The sequence below is a fragment of the Triticum aestivum genome, chromosome 6D (genome assembly GCF_018294505.1).
Source record: "Triticum aestivum cultivar Chinese Spring chromosome 6D, IWGSC CS RefSeq v2.1, whole genome shotgun sequence".
Classification (NCBI taxonomy): domain Eukaryota; kingdom Viridiplantae; phylum Streptophyta; class Magnoliopsida; order Poales; family Poaceae; genus Triticum; species Triticum aestivum.
This window is the reverse complement of record NC_057811.1, coordinates 20126852-20144154: the sequence shown is the minus strand read 5'-3', so window position 1 is coordinate 20144154 and position 17303 is coordinate 20126852. Positions and strand designations below refer to the sequence as shown.

At 47.1% G+C, this 17303-nt stretch overlaps 1 protein-coding gene across 2 annotated transcripts; it reads left to right on the top strand.

Moving 5' to 3' along the window:
• Nucleotides 1-7956: 7956 nt before the first annotated feature.
• On the top strand, nt 7957-11058 carry LOC123140838 (uncharacterized). Of its 2 annotated transcripts, XM_044560110.1 has the most exons (4): nt 7957-8094; nt 8232-8303; nt 8519-9760; nt 10773-11058. In XM_044560110.1, exons 3-4 carry the CDS (start codon nt 8796-8798, stop codon nt 10783-10785), a joined length of 978 nt encoding a protein of 325 aa, XP_044416045.1. In that variant the 5' UTR covers nt 7957-8094; nt 8232-8303; nt 8519-8795; the 3' UTR covers nt 10786-11058. The 2 variants fall into 2 exon arrangements, with proteins under 2 accessions (XP_044416045.1, XP_044416046.1); XM_044560111.1 differs by lacking the exons at nt 7957-8094; nt 8232-8303 and having other exon boundaries at nt 8335-9760.
• Nucleotides 11059-17303: the final 6245 nt, after the last annotated feature.

Here is a 17303-nt window from a genome sequence, read left to right as displayed (position 1 = left end):
TCTGGATCGATTACCTTCTGAGAGATTGCATTGAGGAATGCACATAGCTTCACAATGGCTAATCGAACGTTATCCGGTAGAAGCCCCCTCAATGCAACCGGAAGCAATTGCGTCATAATCACGTGGCAGTTTATTATTCCCTTTATATTCGACGAGAAGCCAGACGGTACCTTAATACTGAGCATGCATTCAAAGAAGATTTCCTTCTCTTCTTTGGTAAGAGTGTAGCTGGCATGACCCTGATGTATGCCGTCTTTTCAATGCATACGTTGCTAGTCCTCTCATGCCTCAGGTGTATCTTTTGTCTTCCCATACACGCCCAAGAAGCCAAGCAGGGTCACGCAAAGATTCTTCGTCACGTGCATCACGTCGATTGCAGAGCGGACCTCTAGATCTTTCCAATAGGGCAGGTCCCAAAATATAGATTCTTCTTTCACATGGGTGCGCGTCCGTCAGCGTCATTCGGAACAGGTTGTCCGCCAGGACCCTTTCCAAAGACTACCTTCAAATCCTTGACCATATCATGTACATCAGCACCAGTACGGTGGCGAGGCTTCGTCCGGTGATACGCCTCACCTTTGAAATGCTTGCCTTTCTTTCTTCCGGGATGCCTGCTCGGAAGAAATCGACGATGTCCCAGGTACACATTCTTCCTACAATTGTCCAAATATATACTGTCGGTATCATCCAAACAGTGCGTGCATGCGCGGTATCCCTGGTTTGTCTGTCCTGAAAGGTTACTGAGAGCAGGCCAATCATTGATGGTCACGAACAGCAAGGCCTTTAGGTCAAATTCTTCCCCCATGTGCTCATCCCACGCACGTACACCTGTTCCATTCCACAGCTGTAAGAGTTCTTCAACTAATGGCCTTAGGTACACATCAATGTCGTTGCTGGGTTGCTTAGGGCCTTGGATGAGCACTGGCATCATAATGAACTTCCACTTCATGCACAACCAAGGAGGAAGGTTATACAAACATAGAGTCACAGGCCAGGTGCTATGGTTGCTTCTCTGCTCCCCAAAAGGATTAATGCCATCTGCGCTTAGACCAAACCATACGTTCCTTGCGTCATCTGCAAACTCCTTGCCGTACTTTCTCTCAATGTTTCTCCACTGCGACCCGTCAACGGGTACTCTCAACTTTCCGTCTTTCTTACGGTCTTCTCTGTGCCATCGCATCGCCTTGGCATGCTCTTTGTTTTGGAACAAACATTTCAACCTAGGTATTATAGGAGCATACCACATCACCTTGGCAGGAATCTTCTTCCTGGGGCGCTCGCCCTTGACATCACCAGGGTCATCGCGCCTGATCTTATAGCGCAATGCACCGCATACCGGGCAAGCGTTCAAATTCTCGTACTCACCGCGGTAGAGGATGCAGTCATTAGGGCACGCATGTATCTTCTGCACCTCTAACCCTAGAGGGCAGACAGCCTTCTTTGCTTCGTACGTACTCTCGGGCAATTCGTTGTCCTTTGGAAGCATATTCTTTATCATTACCAGCAACTTTCCAAATCCCTTGTCAGATACACCATTCTCTGCCTTCCATTGCAGCAATTCCAGTGTGGTGCCCAACTTTTTCTTGTCAGCTTCGCAATTCGGGTACAACAATTTCTTGTGATCCTCTAACATGCGCTGCAACTTCTTCTCCAAATCAGTTGCGCAATTTCTCTTTGCATCGGCAATGGCCCGACCTAGATCATCAGCGGGCTCATCTGATGCCTCTTCTTCAGCTTCTTCCCGCATTGCCGGCTCAGCTTCTTCCCCCATTGTTGTATCATTGTATTCAGGGAACCCATGGACAGGATAGCTATCGTCATCCTCTTCTTCTTCATTGTCTTCCATCATAACCCCTCTTTCTCCGTGCTTGGTCCAAACATTATAGTGGGTCATGAAACCGGACTTAAACAGGTGGACGTGAATGGTTCTTGACGTAGAGTAATTGTGATCATTCTTACAGACTAAACATGGACAAGGCATAAAACCATCAGCCCTCTTGTTTGCCTCAGCCGCAAGCAGAAAAGTTTGCACGCCATTAATGAACTCGGGAGAGCATCGGTCATCATACATCCATTGTTAGCTCATCTTCATTACACAACACCGAATAGACCAAATTAATACAAGTTCATACATAAAGTTCATACAAGACTTAAATGCAACAAACAAATAACTCTCTAACTAAAGAATTTAAATGCAACAACAGATGCGATCAAGATCACAACTAAGGTAACAATTGATCCAACAGCATACTGATACCAAGCCTCACTATCAATGGCATATTTTCTAATCATTCTAATCTTCAAGCGCATTTTCTCCATCTTGATCTTGTGATCATCGACGACATCGGCAACATGCAACTCCAATTCCATCTTCTCCCCCTCAATTCTTTTCAATTTTTCTTTCAAATACCCGTTTTCTCTTTCAACTAAATTTAACCTCTCGACAATAGGGTCGGTTGGAATTTCCGGTTCACAAACCTCCTAGACAAAAATATCTATGTCAACTTGATGGGCATAATTTGTCATAAACACGAAATGCAACAACTAGTTTTAAAGGAGAATATACCACATCCGAATCATAACAAGGACGAGGGCCGACGGGGACGGATATCAAAACCATGGCACTATGTATAACAAACAACGTACGGGTAAGATAATTATACGAGTAACTATATATACAAATCACACAAACATCAATTTGGTAATGTAAAACATTCATGAACAAGAGGCTCACCACAAGGTGGTGCCGGCGACGGAACGGTGCGGGCAATCGACTGTGGTTACGACGGAGATTTAGAAGGCACTAAGTAAACCACACCTACATATGCAAACTAAGTGTTAGTTTTGACCACAAATTGCATATAAATCAAATACTAGCACATATATTTTCTACCATATTACTAAACTCATAAATTAATCACTATACAAAGATTTGCAAGAGCTAATCTAGCAATGAGAGATGAAAGGACAAAGTTGCTAACCTTTGTGATCATTTGAATGGATGGGGGCCTTCAAATCTTGACAAATTTTGGGCAAATGTGTGATGAGCTCGAGAGGAAGAGGGGAAGAACAGAGAGGAGAGGGGAAAGGGGAAGAACAGAGCGAGCTCGGGTGGACGAAGGGCTTATGTAGGACGACCTTTAGCACCGGTTCGTGCCATGAACCGGTTCTAAAGGTGCTGGAGGGGCCCCGGACTGACAACATCCTGCCACCACTCACTTTAGTACCGGTCCGTGGCACGAACCGGTGCTAAAGGTCGGCCACGAACCGGTACTAATGAAAGCGGCTCGCTAGCCGTTGGAACCGGCACTAATGCACACATTAGTGCCGGCTCAAAAGCAAACCGGCACTAATGTGCTTGGCATTTGACCCTTTTTCTACTAGTGACTATCGCTACCACTTAGTGATAAAGTAAAAACAATTACATGGTGATTGCATTGCATACAATAAAGCGACAACCATATGGCTCCTGCCAGTTGCGGATAACTCTGTTACAAAACATGATCATCTCATACAGTAAAATTTAGCGTCATGGCTTGACCATATCACATCACAACATGCCTTGCAAAAACAAGTTAGACGTCCTCTACTTTGTTGTTGCAAGTTTTACGTGGCTGCTACGGGCTGAGCAAGAACCATTCTTACCTACGCATCAAAACCACAATGATTTTTCGTCAAGCGTACTATTTTTACCTTCAACAAGGACCGGGCGTAGTGACACTCGATTCAACTAAAGTTGGAGAAACTGACACCCGCCAGCCACCAATGTGCAAAGCACGTCGGTAGAACCAGTCTCGTGTAAGCGTAAGCGTAATGTCGGTCTGGGCCGCTTCATCCAACAATACTGCCGAATCAAAGTATGACATGCTGGTAAGCAGTATGACTATTATCGCCCACAACTCTTTGTGTTCTACTCGTGTATATAACATCTACGCATAGACCTGGCTCAGATACCACTGTTGGGGAATGCAGTAATTTAAAAAAAAATCCAACGCACACGCCAGATCCATCTAGGTGATGCATAGCAACGAGAGGGGAGAGTGTTGTCCACGTACCCTCGTAGACCGAAAGCGGAAGCGCTATGACAACGCGGTTGATGTAGTCGTACGTCTTCACGATCCGACTGATCCTAGTACCGAAAGTACGGCACCTCCGCGATCTGCACACGTTCAGCTCGGTGACGTCCCATGAACTCTAGATCCAGCTGAGTGTCAAGGGAGAGCTTCGTCAGCACGACGGCATGATGACGGTGATGATGAAGTTACCGACGCAGAGCCTCGCCTAAGCACTACAACGATATAACCGAGGTGGAAATCTATGGAGGGGGGCACCGCACACGGCTAAACAATCAACTTGTGTGTCTATGGGGTGCCCCCCTCCCCCGTATATAAAGGAGTGGAGGAGGGGAGGGCCGGCCCCCTCTATGGCGCGCCCTAGGGGGAGTCCTACTCCCACCGGGATTAGGATTCCCACCTTTCCCTAGTTGGAGTAGGAGAGGAAGGAAGGAGGAGAGAGGGAGAAGGAAAGGGGGGGCTGGCCGCCCTTCCGAATTCGGATTGGGCTTGTGGGGGGGGGGCGCCCCCACCTTGCCCGCCTCCTCCTCTCTCCCACTAAGGCCCATTAAGGCCCATGTACTCCCCTGGGGGTTCCGGTAACCCCCCCGGTACTCCGGTAAATGCCCGAACTCACCCGGAACCCTTCCGATGTCCAAACATAGCATTCCAATATATCAATATTTATGTCTCGACCATTTCGAGACTCCTCATCATGTCCATGATCTCATCCGGGACTTCAAACAACCTTCGGTACATAAAAACACATAAACTCATAATACCGATCGTCACCGAACGTTAAGCGTGCGGACCCTACGGGTTCGAGAACTATGTAGACATGACCGAGACTCGTCTCAGGTCAATAACAAATAGCGGAACATGTATGCTCATATTGGTTCCTACATATTCTACGAAGATCTTTTATCGGTCAAACCGCATAACAACATAGGTAGTTCCCTTTGTCATCGGTATGTTACTTGCCCGAGATTCGATCGTCAGTATCTCAATACCTAGTTCAATCTCGTTACCGTCAAGTCTCTTTACTCGTTCCGTAATGCATCATCCCGCAACTAACTCATTAGTCACATTGCTTGCAAGGCTTATAGTGCTGCGCATTACCGAGAGGGCCCAGAGATACCTCTCCCATAATCGGAGTGACAAATCCTGGTCTCGATCTATGCCAACTCAACAAACACCATCGGAGACACCTGTAGAGCATCTTTATAATCACCCAATTACGTTGTGACGTTTGATAACACACGAAGTGTTCCTCTGGTATTCGGGAGTTGCATAATCTCATAGTCATAGGAACATGTATAAGTCATGAAGAAAGCAATAGCAACAAACTAAACGATCAAGTGCTAAGCTAACAGAATGGGTCAAGTCAATCATTTTATTCTCTAATGATGTGATTCCGTTAAACAAATGACAACTCATGTCTATGGTTAGGAAACATAACCATCTTTGATTCAACGAGCTATTCAAGTAGAGCATACTAGTGACACTCTGTTTGTCTATGTATTCACACATGTACTATGTTTCCGGTTAATACAATTCTAGCATGAATAATAAAAATTTATCATGATATAAGGAAATATAAATGACAACTTTATTATCGCCTCTAGGGCATATTTCCTTCACCTTTAACACGTCGGGTTGCGAGTGGCTGTTATTTGTGTGTAGGGGCTGTTTACGTTTTGTTGCTTGGTTCTCCTACTGGTTCAATACCTTGGTTCATTACTGAGGGAAATACCTGCCGTTGCTGTGCTACATCATCCTCCCCTCTTGGGGGAAATACCAACGTAGTCTTAGCAAACATCATCAGAGACACATGGCTGAACTGGACGGGACGGATATCTACCACGTCCGTTCAATGCCTCGTCCATCCGTATGCCGCCATTAAGAAGGCTCGCCTGCCGAGAAACCCACTTCGGCGTCTCGCGTTGATGCCTAGGCCTCACCAGAATCCGCTATTTAAGGCCAGCCACACCCGACAATCTCCTCAGCACAACACATCCGCTCCACATCCTCCTCCTTTCCTCCACATCCGCCATGAACGCCAGCGGGAAAGACCTGTGGGATAGTCTGTCCCTGGAGATGAAGTACGCGGTGGCCGCCCTTGCCACCGTGCCAGGCAGCTCGAGGCCGGCTTGCCGGCCAGCTCACCCGAAGTCTCCAACGATGAGGATGACATCACGATGGAGACGGGCTCCGACGACTCCGCCTTGGCAATGCCGGCTGCGCCTCCTACGCGCCGCGGATAAACAATCAGCCGGCGCGACAGGATGAGGACAGCGCCGGCGCCACCATTTCCATTGTGGACCTCACGTCCACCAACGATGGACAGGCCGTGGACTACTCTGAGGATGAGTAGGCCACGGGAGGCGGCGGTGCCTTCTTACCCATGTGGACAAGTCCGTCTTCCGTGTTCTACTCTTCATCGCTTGAGATCGCACATTCAGTTCACCGGTGTTATCACCGGTGCTCATGGAGATGGCAGATGGAGGACGACACGGGCTTGGACCCCGGCCGCCGCCGCCGTAGGATGAGTTTAGGGTCGGGTCTTTTTTTTTGTTCTAGATGTTTGAAATGTAATGAAAATCCGCCGTGTTTGTATGAGATCTGGTGGTGTTTGGACGAATTTCGTTCAGTTAATTTGAAATGTTGTCAAAATGTATGCGGCTAGCGTCGGATGTCGCCTTCCCGCATTCGTGTCCGCGGACTGGCCCCCCTGTCCATAGACGGATGCGGGAGGAAATTTGCGGGTTCCCGTGGGAGGTGCCCTTACATCTGATTTGGAGGTTGTTTACGTAGGGCATTTGCGGCTTCAAACCCAACATCTTCCCCCTCTCTCTCTCTCTCTCTCTTGGATCCAATGAGCTATGTTTTTGCGAGAAAACTTCCAATCTATTCATGTGCAATCATGTTAGTACAACGAACACAAGAAATAATAAAAATTACATCCAGATTCATAGACCACATAGCGACGACTACAAGGACTGAAGCGAGTCGAAGGTGCGCCGCCGTCATCACCACTCCCTCGCCGGAGTTGGGCACAACTTGTGGTAGTAGACAGTCGGGAAGTCGTTGTGTTAAGGCCCCATAGAACCAGCGCACCAGAACAACAACAGCCGCCGACGAAAAATAACGTAGATCGAAAGGATCCAGTCCAAAGACACATGAACGTAGACGAACAACGACACACCTCCACACGCCCACTAACGATGCTAGACGCACCACCGGAACAGGGGCTAGGCCGGGGGACCTTTATTCCATCTTCAGGGAGCCGCCGTCGTCTCGTCTTCCTGAGTAGGACACAAACCCTAACAAAACGGAAAGGAATGTAAACAATCGAAGCCCTCCTGCCAGCCCGTGCCAGGATCCACCGCGCCCCCATGGCCTACGGCGGTGCCTGCGAGAGGCAGGAACCCTAACTTATTTTGAGGAGGAGGAGGCGGCGGCTCGTGGCTCCGGATCCAATTAACTGTTGTTGTTGCGGATAGAAATACTTCTTGGAGCTTTACTTAATTTTTTTTAAATGTTTGTTTCCTGGTTGATAACTACCACACCTGAATTTGGTGTAGCCATCTTGTTACATGTGGTGTAAATTTTATTTGTTCAATTTACTTGTCTGACTTCTATGTATGTTTTCCGCACCAAACGTGGTGTTGTTTCTCTTTAACATAACACTATGTTTTTTTGCAAGGCCTTAACATAACACTATGCAAAGCGAAAAATAGCCCCTTCTTTTAGCAAAAGCGAAAAATAGCCGACTATTGTTTTGTGCGCTATACAGATGGGCTCGTACCATACGCTGCTCTCCACTGTACATGGGCCTGAACTGTTTGGACCTGACTGATTACTATATGGTGGCACCGACGCTCCTCTCCCTTCTGACTTCACTCGCTCCAGCCTCCAGCCACACTGCTCACTCACTTCACTCACTCTCCTCGCAGCGGCCGGAAGAAGCGACAGCCGCCGGGATTTCGCCGGCGATTATTGCCCTTCCGCCGCGGCGTTCGTCTCCATCTCCGGATCCGAGGTTAGTCTTCCTCCTTCCCCGATCTATTCTTCTTTTCCCTCTCTTTTCTTCTTTTTGTGGGGATCAAACCCTAGCTACCTACCTACAAATTCCCCCCTGAACTAAACAATCTGCCCACAATTACTTGCGACCGGCAGTGTTCAGCTGGAAAGATAGCAGATGGATGCTGCTGCTGCTGAGGAGGTTCCCCACCGCCGCAGCCGGCAACGGTAAGTTCCAATATCTCCCATCTCTTTTCACGGTTGGTGCGCTCTCTTTGTGTGTCTGGCTGCTGTGCTTGTGCTTGATTGTGTCATGGATGGACGAATGCTGTTGTATGTGCACTATCGGGGTCAGCTTGTTTGCAGCAGCATTATTGGTTCAACAACTTGGGTCCGATGATGCCCATCTGCATTTGTTTTTGTGGCTGCTGTCCATTTTGCAGGGTCGAGCTGTGCGTAGATGGCGAGACAGAGCGGACAGGGGATGCCGTATCCAAGGTCCTCGGCGACGACAACCTTCTTAGGGAGATCATCGTCCGGGTCGGCTTCCCCACCACCCTTGTCCGTGCCGCCCTCGTGTGCAAGCGCTGGCTCGGGCATGCCGCCGACCCCGCCTTCCTCCGCCGTTTCCGCAGGCTCCACCTACCCTGCCTCTTAGGCTACTACATCTCCTAGTGGTCGGCCGAGTCGGAGCAGCAAGTTGCTCCACACTTTGGCTCGATGCTGCTTGTGCCCCCAGAGCATTCTGCCCTCGACACCTGCCACCTTTCAGCTCCACGCTTTGTTCCGATGCTACCTCAGCCCCAAGAGCTTGCCACCGTCATCCGTCACCTTGCTGACTACAGGTTCGGTGACCATGATGGCAGTTTGCAGATCAAACGCTTCCAGAACGGCACCGCCTTCACCAGGCGCAGCAACAGAGGTACAAAATTGACACTTGGGGTGCACCGCCCGCTGTGCCCTGAGAGAGGTATGCCCACCGTCCCACTATTCCCATGCGTGGACCGCAATCTTCAATGGTTCAGTTCAATGCTCTTGAAAGAAGGCGGCGACGGTGGCTTGTCCTACCTGTATGTGTTGGGTACCAAGGATTCGGGGAAGTTCCTGGTGCGTGTGTATGTGTTGCAAGATGGTGTTTGGTGCCTTCATACCGCGGCCACGTGCCAGCCCCGTCCTATGCATATTGAACCAAAAGCTGTGCTCATCCACAAAAAAATCTATATGCCGTCCGGCAACAGTGACGACATTATTGTCTTGGATATGACGACATCAATCTTCTCCACAATTCAGCTGCCACAAGGAGTTAGGTATAACTATTTTCGGACCATGTTGTCTCCAGCTGATGATGCATCCGGTGTATATCTTGTCCATATCAATGAATTTCAACTTCACATATGGCTCTCCAAGGGGGACAATTGGTTGCTGGTTGATACCATTTGTTTGAGGATGTTAGATCACACTCTTGAGGACGAGCATAGTGCCAATGCGCAGATAATTCAGGTGGGAGACAATGCTGAATATGTGTTCTTGTGGATGACTGGACGCACACTCTATCTAGACGTCATGAGAAAGGCAGTGCATAAAGTGCATGAGATGCCAAAAAAGGATGGACATTTCAGTGTTGTCAAGCCTTTTATGATGTTATGGCCACCCATATTCCCTGTGCTCAAGGATGACCCTTCAAGGTTTGCTTTTTTGGACTTTAGATCATTTGTATATTGCTCTTTTCGTGACCATGAACAATTCCTTTTAAACAACAAATGGCTAGTCCAAGGTAACAGTGGTAGTCTGCTTGAGTGTGAGGCACTTCTCCGTGTATGATTAGTTTTGTTTTACTGAAATACAGACTATGAAATGGAAACAATTGAGTTTGCAATCTGAGGGCATTCAAGTTGTACTGGCTGTAGCTTTTGATAAGAACAGCATATGTTTCTCGACCAAGTTGATTCTTTTGATTTTTGTGTTTATAGCATGGACCTCTAGTTCTGCTGTATCACTTATATGTTTCTGTTGTTGCATGCTACAGATTGGTCTTACAAAAGTACTCCTAGTCTTGTTGTCATGTTGCCTACTGTATCTTGTTAACATATTGCATCCTATTTTCTTGCCTTGGTATATTATGGCAAACCCAACAAGCGTGGAATCTTGACTTCCTATTTGTCGAATAATCACAGTGTAATTTTCTGCTACATACCTTTAATCTCTGAACCTGCAGCTATGTAACTTTGAACTCTGAACCTGTAGCTAACACTTGCTTTTCCTGATGTATTTAGTGGATTGTATAATTGTTTCTTGAATACAAGCTGACCGTAGGTACGCGGGGTATGCTTGCGCTGATCCATGATTTGTCATTCTGATATATCATAGTGGCTATCCAAGATAACAGTGGGTAGTTTGAGTTTGTGTGGCATTTTTGCTTCTATGGTCAGAGTTTGTTTTACTTGAATACAAAATATAAAACGGAAAAGCATCCGTCTGGGATATGAAGGCATTTAATTTGACTGCCATAGCTATTTGGAAAAAAAAAACTACAGTTCTCAACCGGATTCATTATTTAGATTTCTGAGCACAGAAGAAACAATATTGACTATTGTTGTTATATCCACTTTTCTTGTTAGTTCATTTGATATGTTGATTCTTAGAAGTGGCAAAACAAATGGATGCTATCCTGAAGCTCCTCTGCTTTCTCTGAAACAGGAATGCCATCTGAAGAACAAGGATATGTGGGAGCTTTTGGATGGTCAGTGAACAAAGGCGCCAGCAAGGAAGAGAAGAGAGCTGCATTTCCTTACTTGCAGTTCTAGTTACTATCTTTGTTATAACTTGTAGACTGTAATGGATGAAATAGGATACTATGTACCTTGCAGTTCCAGTATCATGACTGATTGCGACCGAGGTTTGTGTTTCGTGAAGAAGACTCCCCTTGTATGTTTATTAGTGATATTGTCTGATCTGCTTGCATCACAATGTTGTGTTTGCTCTACTAGTTCTGTACGGTATTTGTGGAATTGGTCTTGTTGTTCACCATAGGTGAAATTCTGCTTTGGTTAGCTTTACTTAGGTAGCTCTATTTCAACTGTAAAACTGAAATGTTGCTTTGAGCTGTTACATATTTTCTGCTACACACAGAGGGCCATGCATGGTGGACAGCACTCTAGTTGTGGTAGTTGATTCAGGAGTGTTTTGTTTTTCAGGGAGGTTGATTCAGGAGTTGGTACTTGCTACCAGGAGAATGAAGTATTGATGGATGATGAAGGAGAGGTAAGCTCTGGTTGCTGAATCTCAAGCAGCAACTAAACTAATTGGTAGAAATAGCATGTGAATCCTGTAGCTAGTCAGATTGAACAAGTGGGGTTCACTCTCTCAGCATCAATTGATGCCTCATGTTTTTTCTGCAAGGACGAAGTGGAAATACACTTTGATTTCGAGACTTTTTACGGTACATCCTACTACGGGAAATAGTGGGTAGTATACAATTGATCCGATGGTCGTTATTTCTTTAGAAAAAGAGGATAAAACCACCGGCCTCTGCATCAATCGATGCATACAACTATCTTTATTAATACGTCTACATCTACGAACGGCATGCAAGGGGGTGCAGGGCGAGGGGAGAAGAGGAGGCGAGGAAGAGGGAAGAGAGCGCGCGTTGGGAAGAGGAGAGGACGGCGGCGGCTCTGAGGTCGACGGAGGAGGAGACAACGTGGCGGCGATCTGGTTGGCCGACAGCGCCGTGTGCGAGGAATATTGTGGACGGAGCTGAGCCCGTCTTGTTGCTGCACATGGCGAACAGAGGTCGAGCAGGCTGAGCTCGCTGCGGGGGGAGGGGGGGCATGGCGGGGTAGGCGGAGCTTGGGACGGGGACTGGCGATGGCGGCGGCGGCAAGATGCATCGCGCATGCGTGCGGGAAAGGTGGGGCGTCTAGGGTTATCAGTTTCTCACCCAATCCGACGCTCTCCTCGTCTTTACGCCCAACCGAGCCACCCACAGAACGCCACACAGGGGCAGCACGTGAAATTCCATGAATGCCCTTGGTGGGGGGTTAAAATTACCTGAGGTGGCATGATTTTTCTACCACAAAAGGCCCGCACCGGGTGCTCCACCCGCCACTGTCACTGACAGGGACGGCCCGCGATCGTCGGACCCCACTATTCAGAGAGATACGATTAACATCATCGAGTGGAAAACAAATGTTACTATTCATTGTCCAGCATATAGTTTTGATCCAACGGCCCGGATCGTTTCAGCTCAGGATCGGACGATTGGAATTGTTTTGGACAGGCGATCCGACGGCCAGAAATGCCAAAGCCGTGAGAGAGCCCAGGTTTAGACGTGAATCTAACTATGCGATTATTCAACAAAGGGCTAATAAGAACATACATCAAACCACCCGATGGTCGTTATTGATCCCTGATTTTCCTCCCTAGGACATTTTGGTAATTGGCTTTTAGGGTATGTTTGTCTTTTCTTAACGTTAATTCTAATGATTTATAACATAGGTAATCAGACCTCACTAGTAGAAAAAGGGTCAAATGTCAAGCAATTAGTGTCGGTTTGCTTTTGAGCCGACACTAATGTGTGCATTAGTGCCGGTTCCAATGGCTAGCCGGCCGCTTTCATTAGTACTGGTTCAGGGCCGACCTTTAGCACCGGTTCGTGCCACGGACCGGTACTAAAGTGAGTGGTGGCAGGATGTTGTCAGTCCGGGGCCCCTCCAGCACCTTTAGTACCGGTTCGTGGCACGAACCGGTACTAAAGGTCGTCCTACATAAACCCTTCGTCCACCCGAGCTCGCTCTGTTCTTCCCCTTTCCCCTCTCCTCTCTGTTCTTCCCCTCTTCCTCTCGAGCTCATCACACATTTTGCCCAAAATTTGTCATGATTTGAAGGCCCCCATCCATTCAAATGATCACAAAGGTTAGCAACTTTGTCCTTTCATCTCTCATTGCTAGATTAGCTCTTACAATGCTTTGTATAGTGATTAATTTATGAGTTTAGTAATTTGGGAGGAAATATATGTGCTAGTATTTGATTTATATGCAATTTGAGGTCAAAAATAACACTTAGTTTGCATATGTAGGTGTGGTTTACTTAGTGCCTTCTAAATCTCCGTCGAAACCACAGTCGATCGCCCGCACCGATCCGTCGCCGGCACCACCTTGTGGTGAGCCTCTTGTTAATAAATGTTTTACATTACCAAATTGATGTTTGTGTGATTTGGATATATAGTTACTCGTATAATTATCTTACCCGTACGTTGTTTGTTATACATAGTGCCATGGTTTTGATATCCGTCCCTATCGGCCCTCGTCCTTGTTATGATTCGGATGTGGTATATTCTTTTTTAAAACTAGTTGTTGCATTTCGTGTTTATGACAAATTATGCCCATCAAGTTGACATAGATATTTTTGTCTAGGAGGTTTGTGAACCGGAAATTCCAACCGACCCTATTGTCGAGAGGTTAAATTTAGTTGAAAGAGAAAACGAGTATTTGAAAGAAAAATTGAAAAGAATTGAGGGGGAGAAGATGGAATTGGAGTTGCATGTTGCCGATGTCGTCGATGATCACAACATCAAGATGGAGAAAATGCGCTTGAAGATTAGAAAGATTAGAAAATATGCCATCGATATTGAGGCTTGGTATCATTATCATGTTGGATCAATTGTTACCTTAGTTGCGATGTTGATCGCATTTGTTGTTGCATTTAAATTCTTTAGTTAGAGAGTTATTTGTTTGTTGCATTTAAGTCTGGTATGAACTTTATGTGTGAACTTTATGTATGAACTTTATGTATGAATTGTATTAATTTGGTCTTTTCGGTGTTGTGTAATGAAGACTAGCCGACAATGGATGTACGATGACCGATGCTCTCCCGAGTTCATTAATGGCGTGCAAACTTTACTGCTTGCGGCTGAGGCAAACAAGCGGGCGGATGGCTGTTACTATTCATTGTCCAGCATATAGTTTTGTCCAACGGCCCGGATCGTTTCAGCTCGGGATCGGACAATTGGAATTGTTTTGGACAGGCAATCCGACGGCCAGAAATTCCAAAGCCGTGAGAGAGCCCAGGTTTAGACGTGAATCTAACTATGGGATTATTCAATAAAGGGCTAATAAGAACATACATCAAACCACCCGATGGTCGTTATTGATCCCTGATTTTCCTCCCTAGGACATTTTGGTAATTGGCTTTTAGGGCATGTTTGTCTTTTCTTAACGTTAATTCTAATGATTTATAACATAGGTAATCAGACCTATAGGTTTGCCCCTCATTCTCAGGTTGTTCGACATTCTTTTGGTGACGCAGCCGCCCCAGCAGCCCGATGGACGTCTCCTCGGTCGCACAGGGCCGGCCGCTCCATCTCCAGGCCTCTAGTCGCTGCCCCAAGATCTCCGCTCCACTGTGCCCGTCTGCCCTCTCTCTGTCGCATGATCTTCAGACGGCGCCCGAGATCGGTTCCTCCGCAAGTAGTATTTCATTAGTGATAGCAATGTCCTCCTACTTTCCATATGAGCCCGCTTTCATGTCACAACTGCCGTCTAGGACAGGAGGGGGGCGACTGGGGGCTCGGCGTCATCCTCTCGCCTTAGTGCCGCGCGCGGTCATATTTCTTTTTAAAAGTGAATTGCAGAAAACATCGACATTGAAGGCTATGGTTGCAGAAATCACACGTCTACGGTTTTGTGCCAAAATCACTAATTCCGAGGCTAATTTTTTACAAAAAACACTAGTCGACGGCTTAGGTGGTTTTGAGCACGATTATGACAGCTGGGTCCCACTATACAGGGTGATGTGGCAAAAGAAATTTTCAATCACATTCCGATACATTTTTGTTTTGCCAAAGGACCCCTGGAAAAAAGCAATCGGGTCCTCTCCATGATATCGTGACCTTCATCTCCCACCGCCCTGGTGGTGGACGCCGGCGGTGGTGCACAGGGAAGGTCCGGCGTGGTCTGGTATGGGCAAGAGGGCGTGGATCCAGCGGCGGTGTCGGTTAGGACGGCGAGGCAATGGAGCTCCGGCGGCGGCTTGAGCATCAGTGGCCATGGATGAGCTTTGGCTGATCCAGCTTGAGCATCGAGCAGCCATGATTGAGCTCTGGTGCCGTCGGCTTGAGCATCAGGCACGCATCAGAGAGAGATGGGAGAGATTGGGGAAGGCACCGACCTTAGAGAGATATGGGAGATATAGGGGAGGGCACCACTGGCAGCGGAGCTCATGGTCGAGGGACATGGACCGCACCTCCATGCCCACCGTCAGTGGATATGCCTCGTTGATGCGCAGCTCCGGCCGGAGGTCATCCATGGCCGCCGTTGTCGCGCCTCCTCTTCACGCCTACGCGGGCCGCCGTCGCGCGTCCTCTTCACCTCGCCGGAGCCGATGCAGGTGAGCAACAAGGGGAGGCCGAGGCCGGGGAGTGGGAGGCGGTGGGGGCGGGGGAATAAAGTAGGAGAAGGAGAAGGATGCGGGGCGTCGCGGAGCCGTCGTCCATGCCGAGCTCGCTGGCCGGGAGCTCGTGCGCACGGCTTAGGAGAGAAAGGAGGAGCCAGATCTTATCCTCTTATGCCATTTTACAGTTTAGTCTATGTTATTCTATCTATTTGCGATTTGTTATATCGTGCCACGTCACCCTGTCTAGTGGGACTCAGCTGTCATAATCGTGCTCAAAACTACCTAAGACGTCGATTAGTGTTTTTTGCAAAAATTTAGGCTCATAATTAGTGGTTTTTGGCACAAAACCGTAGAATTGTGGTTTCTGCAACCCTAGCCTTCAATGTCGATGCTTTCTGCAATTCACTCTTCCTTTTCAAGGTATCAGGTGTGTGTGTGGAGAGGGTGGGCCATGGAGGTGCGGAAGGCCCATGTTTTTGCTAAACAATACTATCAAAACCGTACCTGATCACAAAATATAATACTGAAAATCTGCAGCAGTATCTCCAAATCTGGGTCGTCCAAACACAATAATAAACGGCCTATATTGATCTGATGTACGGTAAAAGGTCTCTATTTATTTAGTGCTCATGTCGGTAAGAAGTCGGTTGTGATCCGCATATATGCCTGATATCACTAGTAGAAAAAGGGTCAAATGTGAAGCACATTAGTGTCGGTTTGATTTTGAGCCGGCACTAATGTGTCCATTAGTGCCGGTTCCAACGGCTAGGCGGGCGGAGATCATTAGTATCGGTTCGTGAGCAACCTTTTGTACTGGTTCGTGTCACGAACCTGTACTAATGATGCTGCGTCAGGCTGTGGTCAGGCTGGAGCCCCACGGGGACCTTTAGTACCGGTTCGTGCCATGAACCTGTACTATAGTTTCTTAGTAAGCTGTTTTTTAGTCCCATCTCGCGAAGAGAGAGGCACTAGGAGTGTTTTATAAGCCCTGAGTGCAGAGACGATGAAGGAGAGGCACAATGCTCATCTGCACGTTGCTTAGCTTTAAGCCTTGAGAAAGAGTGTAGACTGCACGGAGCTATGTGCAGTGCAGTTTGCACTATTCCGAAAGGCTTGAAGCTAATTAACGAGCATTGTGCCTCTTTTTTATCTTTAATAACTTATTACAACTCTACTCTTCTTGTGTGACGGTAAAAACTGGACGCACTTCGTGGACAAACTGGACAATCTCTTTCAAAGTATCAGGGTTTCTGACGAGAACTCATCTGTTACATGGGCACTTCATTTTTTTAAAATTATTACAACTCCAGACTTTTTTGCATTCCGTACACACCATTCAAAGCGACGTCATCAATTTCCAACACGTTCTGACATCATTTGCTGTTATGAACTTATTTGAACTCCAGCCTATTTTTGCGTTCAGTATGCATCATTCAAAGCGACGTCATCAATTTCCGACACGTTCTGACATCATTTGCTGTTTTTCCGTCATTTACCGATTTGTTTAGAGAGCTAAATGACGGTGAAATTGAAAATCACAACAAAATGAACTCCGAAAATGTTGGAACTTGGCATGGTATCATCATTTCGCCCGCATAGCATGTGCAAAAGAGTAGAGAAGGCCACGGCGAAAACTGGACGCACCTCATGTACAAACTGGACAATCTCTTTCGGAGTATCAGGGTTTCGGACGAGAACTCATCTGTTACACAGGCACTTCAATGTTTTTTTAACTTATCTGAACTCCAGCCTATTTTTGCATTTGGTATGCATCATTCAAAGCGACGTCGTCAATTTCCAACATGTTCTGACATCGTTTGCTGTTTTTCATTCATT

Coding starts and splice junctions, on each gene's coding strand:
- LOC123140838 (XM_044560110.1), top strand. CDS start 8,796: ATGCTGCTTGTGCCCCCAGAGCATTCTGCCCTCGACACCTGCCACCTT.